Below are 12,688 nucleotides of genomic sequence, written 5' to 3' on the forward strand. Positions count from 1 at the left end.
TGTTTTTGTTTCTAATGTCTCTGTAAAGCACTTTGAACCACCTTGTTGTTGAATTGTGCTATACAAATAAACTTGCCTTGCCTTGCCTTGCCTTGTTGACCTCCCTCGGGTTTTATTACCGCTAATCATTTATTTAAGCTCAGTTTTTAAAACCTTAGGATGTAACTACAGCCCAGCCCATGCAGCAGTATATGAATGACTAACCTCGTATTGTGGATGGATTATCTCAGTTGTTCTCCTGGCTGAAGTTTGGTCCTTTTACAGCATCCTGCCATGCAATTACATTTGTTCCTGACCACCGAGAACACTCACAGTAACTTTTATTGAGTGGAAAAAAAGTTTGTTTGTTTATATTATGCTAACATAGCTGTGTCGCTAGCGGTCACGTAGCACATCATTATATACCAGCTAGCCAAACTTCAGTAACCCTACAAACGTCACTGCTGTTTAGTTTTCTGTCTTCGTTTATGTTGGAAGTGATAACAGAGCTGTACGTTTTAATTTGTTTCCAAAACCCCGCAGTCAGGACATGCTATATTGTATTTAGATAGAAGCTAGCGAGCTAACTTCCTACTAACTTCTAACTCCGTTAAATGTCATAAATTTCGTTTTCATGGATGCCTGGATGTTAAACTCAATTGTTACACCTGGTAGAGCAGAACGCTGATCATTTTATTAAAGATGAAAGACTTTAGACAGTTTTTCGACTCTCAGTAATGCCATAGTGATCGTTTCATATATGGACCTGCAGCGGAGTTTAGGCCCAGACACGGCTAGTGACGTCAGACTTAACGACCGGATAACCGTCGTTGCAACATCTGCACCTGCCACGAAGCTGTAGTGCACAGTTTTTCTGCTGATGTTGATGACAGAGGTGGTTTGGAAGGCTACAGTTATAGAGTCAGCAGAGCGCTGGTGACTTTCATGCACTAAGCGCCTCAACAGCCGGCAACCCCGCTCTGTAACTTTATGTAGCCTGACACTTTGTGGCTATGACTAAGCACTTCCATGTTGCACTAATACCACTCACAGCTGATTGTGGAACATCCAGGAGGGGAGAAATTTCATGAACTGATTTCTTGTAACCGTGACACCTTTCACAGGACCACACTTAGATTCACTGAGGTCTTTAGAACAACTCATTCTCTCACGAATGTTTGTAAAGGCATATTGCATGTCGATGGGGCTGAAAACACCTGAATTCAAAGATTAAGAGGCATGGCCCAGAACAGAACTCAATAGTTTTGAGGACATGGAAAGTTCCATCACTGCCATCAGAAGTAGTGAAGTGGTGCCACTGTCTTCCACTGACTTCCTTTCTGGCTCACAGTCTTTAGAGAAGGGCTAAAATGAGTGGGTCATCTATCACAACAGAGGGGAGAGTGGTAAATTTATAGCTGTGAAAATAGGCCAGAGCACAGCACTGATGGAATAGATAGACTGTAATTAGGACAAGGTTAGCCTGCTTTGCTCACACACACACACCAATGCACATCCATGTACACTATTTATTATTAATAATATAACTCACACATGCATCCAGGTATGCATACGTGTGTGTGTTCGCTCACACACACATACACGAAATATTCAATTACTTTTCACCTGAACTTGCAAAACCCTTACAACATAAAACAAAGGTATGGAAATTCTAAGATCTCAGCCAGCCGTAGGCAATTATTATCTCTCACACGCATATGTCTCACATATTCACACTTATTTACACCTTCACACCTTTCTGGAATAAACACATGCATCAGACGTTACGCTGCCACACATCTCCTCCTCCAGTACCATCTGATTACCGTTCCTCAAAGAAAAAAAGAAGAAGTATCTTCTTTGCTTTATCTAGGCACTCACTGAACTCATTGAAAAACTGACCTCATTGAACTCTTTTGCTCCCTTGGCAGCCATTTTTCTCCTTTTTTCTTTCTCTCTTTCTTTCTTTTCCTCCCTCTTACTGATTTCTGTTCTTTTGTTTTACTGGATTTTTACCTTCTCCCCAGTGCGCAGTTTACAACACATTGACTGATTTTCACACCTTCTCCTTCCTTTTAGATTGCTTTCATTTTCACTGCTGTCAAATCCCACACCTTTCTCCCTACAGATTTTCCCTCACTTCCTTCTGTCCCTTCCTCCTCACCAGCAGTCTGTAAGCATTCATCTGTCTTGTTACATGTCTCTCACACACACACACACACACACACACACACACACACACACACACACACACACACACACACACACACACACACACACACACACACACACACACACACACACAAAGCTGCCCCCTGTCTTTCAGGGCAGTGCTGTAAGCCTATGGAGCAGATGGGCTCAGGGCTGACTGACTGAGCTGTGCTCTGACAAACTGCCTCTCTGGATATTGTTGCTCAGATGAGGGGATGATTTCCTTTCCACAGTGGCTCATCGAAAATTGTCCACCCACAGACTTGCCAATCTAAAAACTGGCAACTAGTCTAAAAATTTGAATACTTGTGCTACAGCTAAAACTTTTTTAATACAGAGTTTAGCAACGGTCTTAATATTTCCTCGATTCTTGGGTTTGCTAATTAATATACTGGGAATAGGAATTCTCGCTATGTATTAAATCAGGGCCCACATTTAAATTTGGAACTAGTTTTGTGCCAAGAACTATGCAAATTGAGTAATATTAATTATAATAGGAATTACTGAAATTTGTATTTAGGGTTTTTTCACTGTCAGTGCACAGGCTTGTGCTTTTATATATTTTTATATTTGTATATGAAAAATACATTAATGTCCTAGACATTATACATTTACTTGCATTTTTCTGTTTTGTAGTGCTATTTTACTCTTACCCACACATTCCACGTGTAATCCGTATTATATTTCTTAGTTTACTAGTTTATGTCTTATTTTCTACATACTGAGAAAGTATAATTGTCATGGTCCTGCGACCATGACTCAGTGACTTTATGTTTATGTTCTTTATTGTTATTACTTTCATTATTATTCATGGCTGTTTTGGGATGGTTTGTGTTTGGGATTTTAGACACTGGGTTCTGGGTTTGTGCTCCCTCTGTTGGTCCCTGGTGTTAGTGTTCCCCTGTCTCATCAGGTTAATCAGGTCCAGCTGTTTCCCCCACCTGTGTGTGATTTCCCAGTGTCTCTTCGTGTACTTATAGTGTGTGATTTCCTCTGCTCCTCGTCGCGTCGTCTGTGTTCATACCTGGTGTAATCCCCTGCGTGCTCTCCCTGCTGTTCTCCCTTCATGCTCAGGTTTGCTATTTCTTTGTGTAGTTTCTCCCAGTTAGTTCATCCTTAGTTCTGTTTTACCATCCCCACTTTATATAGGATATTATCAATAAATCACCCTCACACCTGAATAAGTGCTGCGTTTTGAGTCCTCCTTTCCATTCTCCACACGGCCGCTGCCCCGGACCGTGACAATAATTGTCTTAAAGATAAAATCTTGAACTCAAGCATAAAAACTATTGTCATTGTTTCAGATGTCTTGGTTGTTGTTTTCATCTTCATTTAAATCATCATTTGAAGTCTAAACAATTTGAATTTAAAACCCACGATTCCATGAATGAAAAGCACAAAATATAACTCGACCGGCATATTGGCCAATTTTTAGCTATTTGCCAATGAATCTGTATCAGGATCATTAAGAGATGACGAATAAAAATTAAGAAAGTAAAGGAGAGACAGGAGAAGCACACTCTGACCCCATTATGAGTGTTGATGTTGTTTAGTTTGTCCTCCAAGTAGTGAAGCAGAGGCAGTGAAGGTGCATGACTTTAAATGGCAGGGGTCAACCACAGTGCAGAAGAGAGGTGAAGAAGACAGCCAGGGTACAGGGGTTAAAAATCAGTGTGAGTGGTTATTTGTTGACAGAAGGATGGCAATGGCAGTGACGACTTTATTTATATATCAGATTTTGTTATACTTAAACTACTTATACTTAAACCCACCTCTTAATACAGAAGATAAAAACATAAACACATAAGTAGGTTTACAGTGTATTAAGGATAGCCGCAAGAGTGAAAGGGACGGTTTAGTGAGACCTGCTGTGATGTTTGGTACAGAGACACTGCTGCTGACAAAAAGACTGGTGGCCAAGCTGGAGGTGGAAGAGCTGAAGATATTAAGATTTTCATTGGGAGTGACCAAGATGGACAAGATTAGAAATGAGTGTATCAGAGGGACAGTTCAGTTGGAGCAATTTGGAGACAGACAGGCAAGGTTGAGATAGTTCCAACCTGGGAAAAGGACGGATAGTGGATATATCAAAGAAAGCATGTTGAAGATGGAACAGGAGGACATGCAGAGGGTTGGTGTCAGAGAGGATGCTAGGAATAGGGCAGGTTGGAGGCAGATGATCCGCTGTGGCGACACCTAAAGAAGAAGCAGAAAAAGAAGTTAACACTTCCTGAATCAGAAGAATCCAAGCTGAAGTACAGTAGGTTCCTGAAATTATCCAACCAGTCCTTCATCTGTCTATCCATCCATTCTCTTACACTTATCCAATTCAGGGTTATTGGGGGACTGGAGCCTATCCTAGCTACCACAGGGTGAGAGCTGGGGTACACCCTAAGCAGGTCTGCCATAGTGTTTAATTGTGAATTTATCTTTATTTGAAATCCACACACATTGTCCGGAATCACACTGACACATTAAAAATCTGCAACAGATAAATTATTCTGTTAGCTCTGACTTGAACAAGTGAATTGTCAGGATAAATACTTCCACATGCTGTATAAAAACATCAAAAAATAATGGAACTCGGCAGAAACACCAGTACAGCTTGTGTTGAGTGTGTCGCCCTCTTCTGGTTGACACTGTGAATTGCCTGTAGCCCTGACATTGTGATGGCTGAGAAACTGAGTAAGGTCATGAATTGGACACAATGCCAAACACTCCTTCTCCCATTGGAAGAGCAGATGGCAGCTCCCCAGTGCACAAGGCAGGGAGATGCCACCACCAGACGCTCAAGGGTGTAGAAGCACACACGAGCACAAGCGCATTAACATTCTTGGTATTCATGCATTTGTGTGCGCACCAGTAGTATACACTCGGAGCACAAATACCAAGAACGCACACACGCGGACTCGTGTCTAGGACCCAGCTAACAGAGGCTTGACCTAAATTCCTTAATTTCCAATGTCTGAGGGTTGAATTGTCTCTTCGCCTTTCTGTCACGCAGTGAAGTAAAGTTGTGGCAGGTTTGCATCATAAGCACTCACATCACTGGTTATATGTCACATATATACATTATCTGCCAAGCTTTATTTTGTTTAATGACAGTCATAGTAACATGCAGTGTCTACCAGTCCCATTGAGTCATGATGGTGAACTCAAGGCACCACGTTACCCAACGTTTCCATGTAAATCTAACTATAATATCTACTTTTCCACTGTAGCACAGAATGAACTATAGCTTGAACTTGAATGATTAATGTCATTATAAAGTATAAGCCTCTGTGACATGCACTGGTAAGCATCCCTATTTAAACCAAGCCTTCTAATAATAAACACTTCATTAGCACTTTTGTTAAATACGGATGCACTGCAATGATCGTCTGCTCAAAACATACAGGAAATGTCAATTAGCAGACAAATTTGCTGTGTGTATTTCACCGCATATCCTCGATTAGAGTGCTTGAGATCCTGGGCATTTAGGCACACAGATTTGTCACGTTGCCTCCAATACATAATAATAATGCGGCTATCAGTGTCAGTTTGAGCCATATTGGTTGACACACTGAGGAGGGTATGCTAAGCTTAGCTGAGTGGCATGTCACGGCAGGATATGAGTTAGCTAATGTGGTGTAAAAGGATTTAGAGGATTTGACCCTATCAGCGGAGATGGCACTCAGAAAGGCTCTGTTAATGACACTAAATGAGTCTGTGCCTGGAGCATGCTAATAATGGTGGAAATAAAACCAGTTCATAATTTATATGGAGATTTTTTTTGTTGCAATTTCTTTTTGGCAAATAGTTAATTGCAAAAAGTGTGTCAACGTGGTGCATACTTTTAAAGGTGAAGTAACACCAAATGTTTCGGTGCCTTCTCTGAAACAATGAATTGTAATCAACTCAAATTGCCCTTCAAATGAGGTGTAATTTTTAGGTGAGCTGCTTTGTCATCACTTATTGCCTGTCTCACACTGCACTGTGCCATTATCTGATTTTTATGCATGTTTGTAGCTCTCCTAAGGTGATAATAGAGATTTATAGCAAATATCTCCTCGCCATTTCTCCAAAGAAACTGTCTGATTGATAGAAACTATGACAGAGAAGAAGAAATGTCTGTTTCTGGTCTGGTGGTTGATTTCCAATTTGACTTTCAAATTTTATGAATAGGGAAGTGGTATAAAAAGCCATTAACTGCTAGGCTGACAATTCACATTAGCTTTCTCAATATGGAAACTGTGAATGATGAAAATTAAAGAGCAATGTTATTTTGACGATTGTTTTTTATGGAATGTGAGTACCTGACTAAAATTCAAATGAGGGAGTGATGGTTTTTATCTGGCCCGAACCCAAAACCTCCGTAGCAAACAGCAGTCTGCGTTTGTGCAGAGCGACTGTAAGTTAATACATTTTCAGGGAACTGTTGTTGTCCTGCAGAGCTGACTTTGTCTGAAAGTAATTAAGATTAAATGTACTGTGCTGAATATAAGATTAAGTTTTAACAGTATTATTAGTTTTCCTTGCATCTGCTTCGGAGGTAGTCTCTAACATTAAGACATCCATATTTTATCCCAGTTTACCTCCAGTTTACAGCGTGATATCATAATATACTAACAGTATTTATTGAAAATGGCAATTAATTCAGTAGAAATGTACGTGTTTATTAGCTGTCTGCCAAAATGTACAAAGAATTATTCCAGTTATTAATTCACTCGACTGCACCAGCAGAGATAAGGAAGCAGCATGCTTTAAAAAGCTGAAATGTAATGTATTTACAGATGCTCGGTGGGCTTGTTTACTATTCTTTTGGCTTAAAAAGTTAGCAGAAATTGAGTAATAATAATTACACTATTCAGCTATTAATAACTACATATCCACACAGGATAACAAGCCTAATACCTGTCACTATCACCTTTGCATGATATCCCTCCATTATAATCGTTCATGGTCCATGACGAGAAGCGCCATTCTTGCTGCCCTGCCGGGCAGGGCATTGGCACAGCTTGACTAGGAGGACAAGAAGTTGTAGCTGCCAACTCCTGCCGCACGCCGCCCACTGGTCAAATCCTCTTTTACTGGTTTCACTATGACACTCTGCCCGCCATCCTTGGCTCACCATGCAAAGCTAGGACAGGAGCTTCATCACTCATGCCAGGGATACCCACTGGAGGTGGGAAGTGGAGAGAGAAGTGACAGTGGAGGAGGAGAGGGAAAGAGAAACAGATGGAATAAGAGAGAATGATACAAGCTGAAAGAAAGGGCTTTTACAGAGATTTGGCCATTGTGTATCACAACTTACCTGGAGGAGATACAGTGAGTCAGCCAGAGACAGCAGGTAGTGTTGTTAACTATAATTTTTTAAACTGCCTTAAGTGTGTAATATTATGTTTTGGATTTTTTTATTATTATTATTAAAGGAAAGGCCACAAAATCAAATCTTCTCATGTGTGCATTTGTTTGTGGGTGCTCATGAAAGGAAATGTTTGTGCAATGATGATTGACCTTTTTTTTCTGAATGTGATTAGGCAGAAAAAGGAGATATTTGTTCGCTGGCAGCTGCAAAGACCCACATAAATGCAGAGGCGTCTCGAGGAACTCAGCGCTGTCAGCAGTTTTTCTCCTACTGATAATCTATGCCCTGACCCACAAGCTACTGCGCGCCTTTGTTTAACGTGTTGTTTTTCTATCCATTTCTAGCATTTTAACACAGATGTTCACTGTGGGAGACAGTGGGAAGCTGGCTCATTCACTGTACAGACAAAAAAATGCCTTCCAGCTACTCTGTTTTAGTCTGGTTTAGCACAGAAGTGGGCGTATTTGTGTGGCCAAGCTGATATGGATGGTTGAGTTTGAGTGTTTGTGTTATGTGTTTTGTATAGTGCTGTATTAATCAGCTCTTAAACCTTTTTCCTTCTGTCTTTTTTGTTGGGTTGTTTGTCTCTCTTTTTTAGGAAATATCTTCAAAAGAATCTCTCTTCTGGCCTGGAGGTCTTCTAGAGGGTTGGACCTCCTCGCCATCATGAAAGGCTTAGGGACCAACCGCAGCAGACACCTGTCTGATTCCTGCGACACTTCTGCAGACCATTCAGAGGCCCTCTTTTCTCATAAGACCACCACACTTCCTCGCAGCCCTTACTTGCTGAGTCCCACAATGGACCACTATGGCACCATGGACCCCCACCTTTACTCTTCAGCCAACCCAAGCTCCCTTCCACCAGAATGCATGCTGCCCCTCAACAACCAGCTGTCCAACAGCAGCACCTTTCCTGGGATTCACTACAACTCCTATGACCAGTCTGATTTTTCTCCTCCTGGGGACAGTATCGGAGGAATAAGCACAGGGACCATGGGGACCTCCATGTCCATGGGCATGGGCATGGGGACGGGAATGGGCATGGGCATGGCAGGGCTGAGCGCACGAACACCTATGATTACAAGTGGCTCAGCAACAATATCACATCATATGACCAAGAACCAGACCCCACCAAGTCTGCTTGAGTTTGATAAACAGTTACCTGGCGGCCGTGATGGATTCAGCACATTGCAGTTTCACCGAACATCTGCTGCTGCTGCTGCCAAGCAGCGTACGGACAGTCCTGGTCGTATTCGTTACATGCTGCACTCAGTGCAGAAGCTCTTTGCGAAGTCGCAGTCCCTGGAGAGCCACAACATGAAAGGAAATGTTAACGGACGGTCGACCGGCAGTGGAGGAGGTTCATCTAGTACGGAGGATGGAGGGAAGCACAATCGCAGAGCCAAAAGTAAAGATCGGGGTACAAAATCAGAAGCAACTGCCAAGCGACGGCCACGCTCCAACATGTCGGGTTACTGGAGCTCGGACGATCTGGACAGCAGCGATTTGAGCAGCTACCACAACACCATGGCCATGATGACTCTCGGGCGTCCATCTGGCCCCGACAGCCACGGGGGGCAGAACAGATACATCCACAGTGGCTACAACACTATCAGCTCATCTAAAAGCAGCAGTGACTTAAAGTATCAGGCACTTCCTGGGCCAGGGGGTGGAGGAGGTGGTGGATTAAGTGGACTAGGTGGATTAAGTGGACCAGGAGGTTTGATGATGAATGATAGTGACTATATGAAAGGAGGGTCATGGTCCACATTAACCATGGGTCAACCAAGACAGGTTATTCAGAAGGGCTCAGCTACACTGGACAGGTCCATGCTCAAATCCAAGTCCTGTCAACAAGAACTAACCTGCAACTACCTACAGGTTGGAAGAAGGGTGAGTAGCCCACAAAGTAGAGTGGATAAAAAATTATATTCTGTCTATTTGTTGAGTGTTTACTGTATGTTTATATAAGCTATTACCATCAAGGGAAACACTTCAGTGCTTAGATAACAACATAGATCGTTAAAAACTGACTGAAGACTCATTTTGTTCACTTAATGGTGGCTATAGGGTGACTGGAGCAGCTCATTAGGTCGCAGCGGGGGTGCCAATGAAATCCCATGCCGGCGGATGCGGAGTGGTAGCTATGTGAAGGCAATGGGAGACATGGAAGACAGCGATGACTCTGAGGGAAGTCCCAAACCCTCACCAAAAACTGCTGCTCGGCGTCAGAGCTACCTCAGGGCTACCCAGCAGTCTCTGAGTGACCAGTTTCCCCCACGCAAGTAAGGGCACAAACTGAACTATGGTTTATTACACATTAGCATAAACAATAAGGGAGAAACCCTTTACATACAAACAAGGATCAAAGAAGAAGAAAGCGTATGGTTACCATTCATGAGAACAACTAGAAACCATGTCTGTTTCTACAGTCATGATAAGCTGAGAAAAATACAACATGTTGTTTTTAATGCATGACTATAGTCAGAAGAAAAGTTACTGATTGGCCCTTTAAAATGTATGTAGCCCCCCCCCCCAAAAAAAATCTGCTGATTTTCAGAGAACGCCCAAAACACTTATTAGAACACACTGTTATAAATACTGATTGGCAAAAGCTCTTAACAATCAAACAACAGTAAAAAAAAAAAAAAATCTATGGATACATACTGAAGCCCAGCCTCAGAACAGACACACACACACAAGTGCACACGTGTACACACAGTCCACGCTGCGCTTACTCACGCATAGAAGTGGTGTCAGACTCCCTGCTGCTGTCCACATGTCACTCTTACTATCATACCTCAGCTGTGATTTACCTACATATTATTGGCCATAGAAAGCGTCACTAAGATAATACGCTATACAATAGTGCAGTTTACACAATACGACACTGAGTTTTGCTTGCGTTCAGCCAGTAAATCAGCACAAATCAGCCCAATCACTTTGACTAAGTGGGATTGTGGCTCACTTGCCTCTGAGTGACATGGTTTCTGGAGCAAAGCATTGCACAATGTGTGATGCAAGCACAGTGGGACATTGCTAATTGACTGTGCCTTTTCATGCAAGGCCAGAAAATATAGTCATATTGTTTCATTTTTATCCACAGCAATGTTACACTAATTTAAGCCACAGCTGTCATGCTTTCTAATGTATAATCAACTTTTCAAATATTGATTTGTTAGAGAAATGTATGAAATTTTAATACCCCGCGATAACATCTTTTCCCCCAGATTATCATGCTTTGACAAACTTTAGTGTATTTTGGGCTTGTTTTTGTCAGTGTCTATTACATTCAGATACATACATGACACAAACCTTGATGCAATAATGTGTTGTATAGTTTCCTTTTGAGGTATCTTATGATTCTGGTTGGATCAGAGGCAGGTTGGGGGGGGGGGGGGGTGTTGATAATCATGGGCACAGCTTACCTACCAAACACACCGAGCAATTTAAAAATCTAGAATTACGCTTGAATGACTTATCCTAATACCCCCCTGCTAATTCCTGATCGTCCAACCCTACTTTCTTCCGTTCTGCGCCTACCTGATTGGCGTGAGCAGCAGAACCCTGGAATACACCTTTTTGCAAGGGGAGCTAGATGCCCTGTGGTCTCCACTCCACAGTGTGTCCTCTCTGCACCAGCTGGGCAGGTCAATGAGCAGGTTAGTGATAGGTCTGCAAGTCACTTCTCAGGGGCGCGGTGCAGAACACTTCAGATCGGATTGGTCTATGATCAGTGACTTTGCACTGCCCCCCTCAGATGTCTGAAAGTGGAAACTCCAAATGCAAAAATTCATGTCCTGCTGCCAACAACTGCTAACCTCCCGTAAGCTTGTAAATACCATCTGTCCAGTGCTTTTAGGTGGAAAGTAGCTTCAACACTATTCAAATTAGGGAATGAGGGGGACATCTGTGTCCATACACTTTGCCATGGCATTTTACTGCCATGTCACTATCACTGTGTGCCAACAAAGAACATGTATAACATACTATTTTTAGCTTAATAAAAACCTAAACATGTTTTGTCTTGGCACCATGATGGCATAGAACGCTGTGCACTGTACATGCCTCGCCTGACATCATTGGCTTTGCATGCTGGGATGCTAAAATGACTAATGCTAAAATTAGATGAAACAGAGATGAGATTTGGAGCATCAAAGTGGGAATTAAAGGGATGACTTCAATAATAAACTTGTCCTCCTTTTATCTCTCTTTCAATTTCTGGTTTTGCTGGTCACTCATTTTCTCCCTTGATCAAAGTTTTCCCTTCTGCCTCTCTGTCATCGTGCATTAGCAACAGCATATCCTGTTTACAATCATTTTCCATCAGTTTTTCTACTTATCCTTTAGGGATATGAAGTCTATCTTTTGGTTACTTCCCTTCCCAGCTGTCTTCCAGCTCTCAGAGAGTTCTCCAATAATCGCAGCCTAGACAACCTAGACTGTATCGGGAGTATAGGCTCATCTTTGCCACCATGGGACGACGATGACTTCAGCCAGGCTTGCAGTACCTTGGGCAGGCGCATGGGACAGGTCAGTGTTTTCCTGGAAGACTGACAGGGAAAATGTGGCGTCTCTTATCTTTCAGAGGTTAAAAAAATGTTTTCCATTTCTGCCTGTGTCTCATTTGCTTCCATTATCTTCCTAATGAGTTCCGAGTGCATTTGTTCTCGATCATAATTTACATCATTTGGCTCCTGGCAAACTTTCTACTCTCACATCACCAGTCAAAGACCCTTTTGTCTGCCTCGAGCTACACTCGTTTACTTAGTATAATTTACATTTTCACAGATACAGCCCGAACGGCTGTAATAAAACGAGCTCCCAGCGAACAAAGATTCCCTATTTTCTGACTGCATCTCACTGATAGTTTAAATTTCCAGTTCGTCCACTTACATAAGAACTATTAGCCTCCCAATGTCAAGGTCGGTGAGATGATGAACAACTGTGCAGCGTGGCTCTGATCTTCCTCAGTGAAATGAGGCAGTGCAGGCTATTAGTACAGGATTTACAGCCAATCTCCGACAGCTCACTCACTGCATTACAACACATTCGCCCAGTATATCAATTTAGGGATTGAACTTACATGCACAGTAGCGAGCCATGCAAATTCATTATGCATTATATTTTTAACTTAGTGATGTACTTTTT

The 12,688-nt window shown here is 42.3% G+C and overlaps 1 protein-coding gene across 4 annotated transcripts in view; it reads left to right on the forward strand.

The window, feature by feature from the left end:
- dlgap4b (discs, large (Drosophila) homolog-associated protein 4b) overlaps positions 1-12,688 on the forward strand; it is a 139,527-nt gene that overhangs the window by 106,951 nt on the left and 19,888 nt on the right. For all 4 annotated transcript variants that reach the window (XM_080301373.1, XM_080301375.1, XM_080301374.1 and 1 more), the window contains exons 4-6: positions 8,136-9,430; positions 9,608-9,822; positions 11,926-12,070. In XM_080301373.1, coding sequence (XP_080157499.1) covers positions 8,204-9,430; positions 9,608-9,822; positions 11,926-12,070 — 1,587 coding nt within the window. In that variant the 5' untranslated portion in view covers positions 8,136-8,203. The remainder of the gene's footprint in view (positions 1-8,135; positions 9,431-9,607; positions 9,823-11,925; positions 12,071-12,688) is intronic.

Source organism: Astatotilapia calliptera, chromosome 5 (genome assembly GCF_964374335.1).
Source record: "Astatotilapia calliptera chromosome 5, fAstCal68.1, whole genome shotgun sequence".
NCBI classification, from domain to species: Eukaryota; Metazoa; Chordata; class Actinopteri; order Cichliformes; family Cichlidae; genus Astatotilapia; species Astatotilapia calliptera.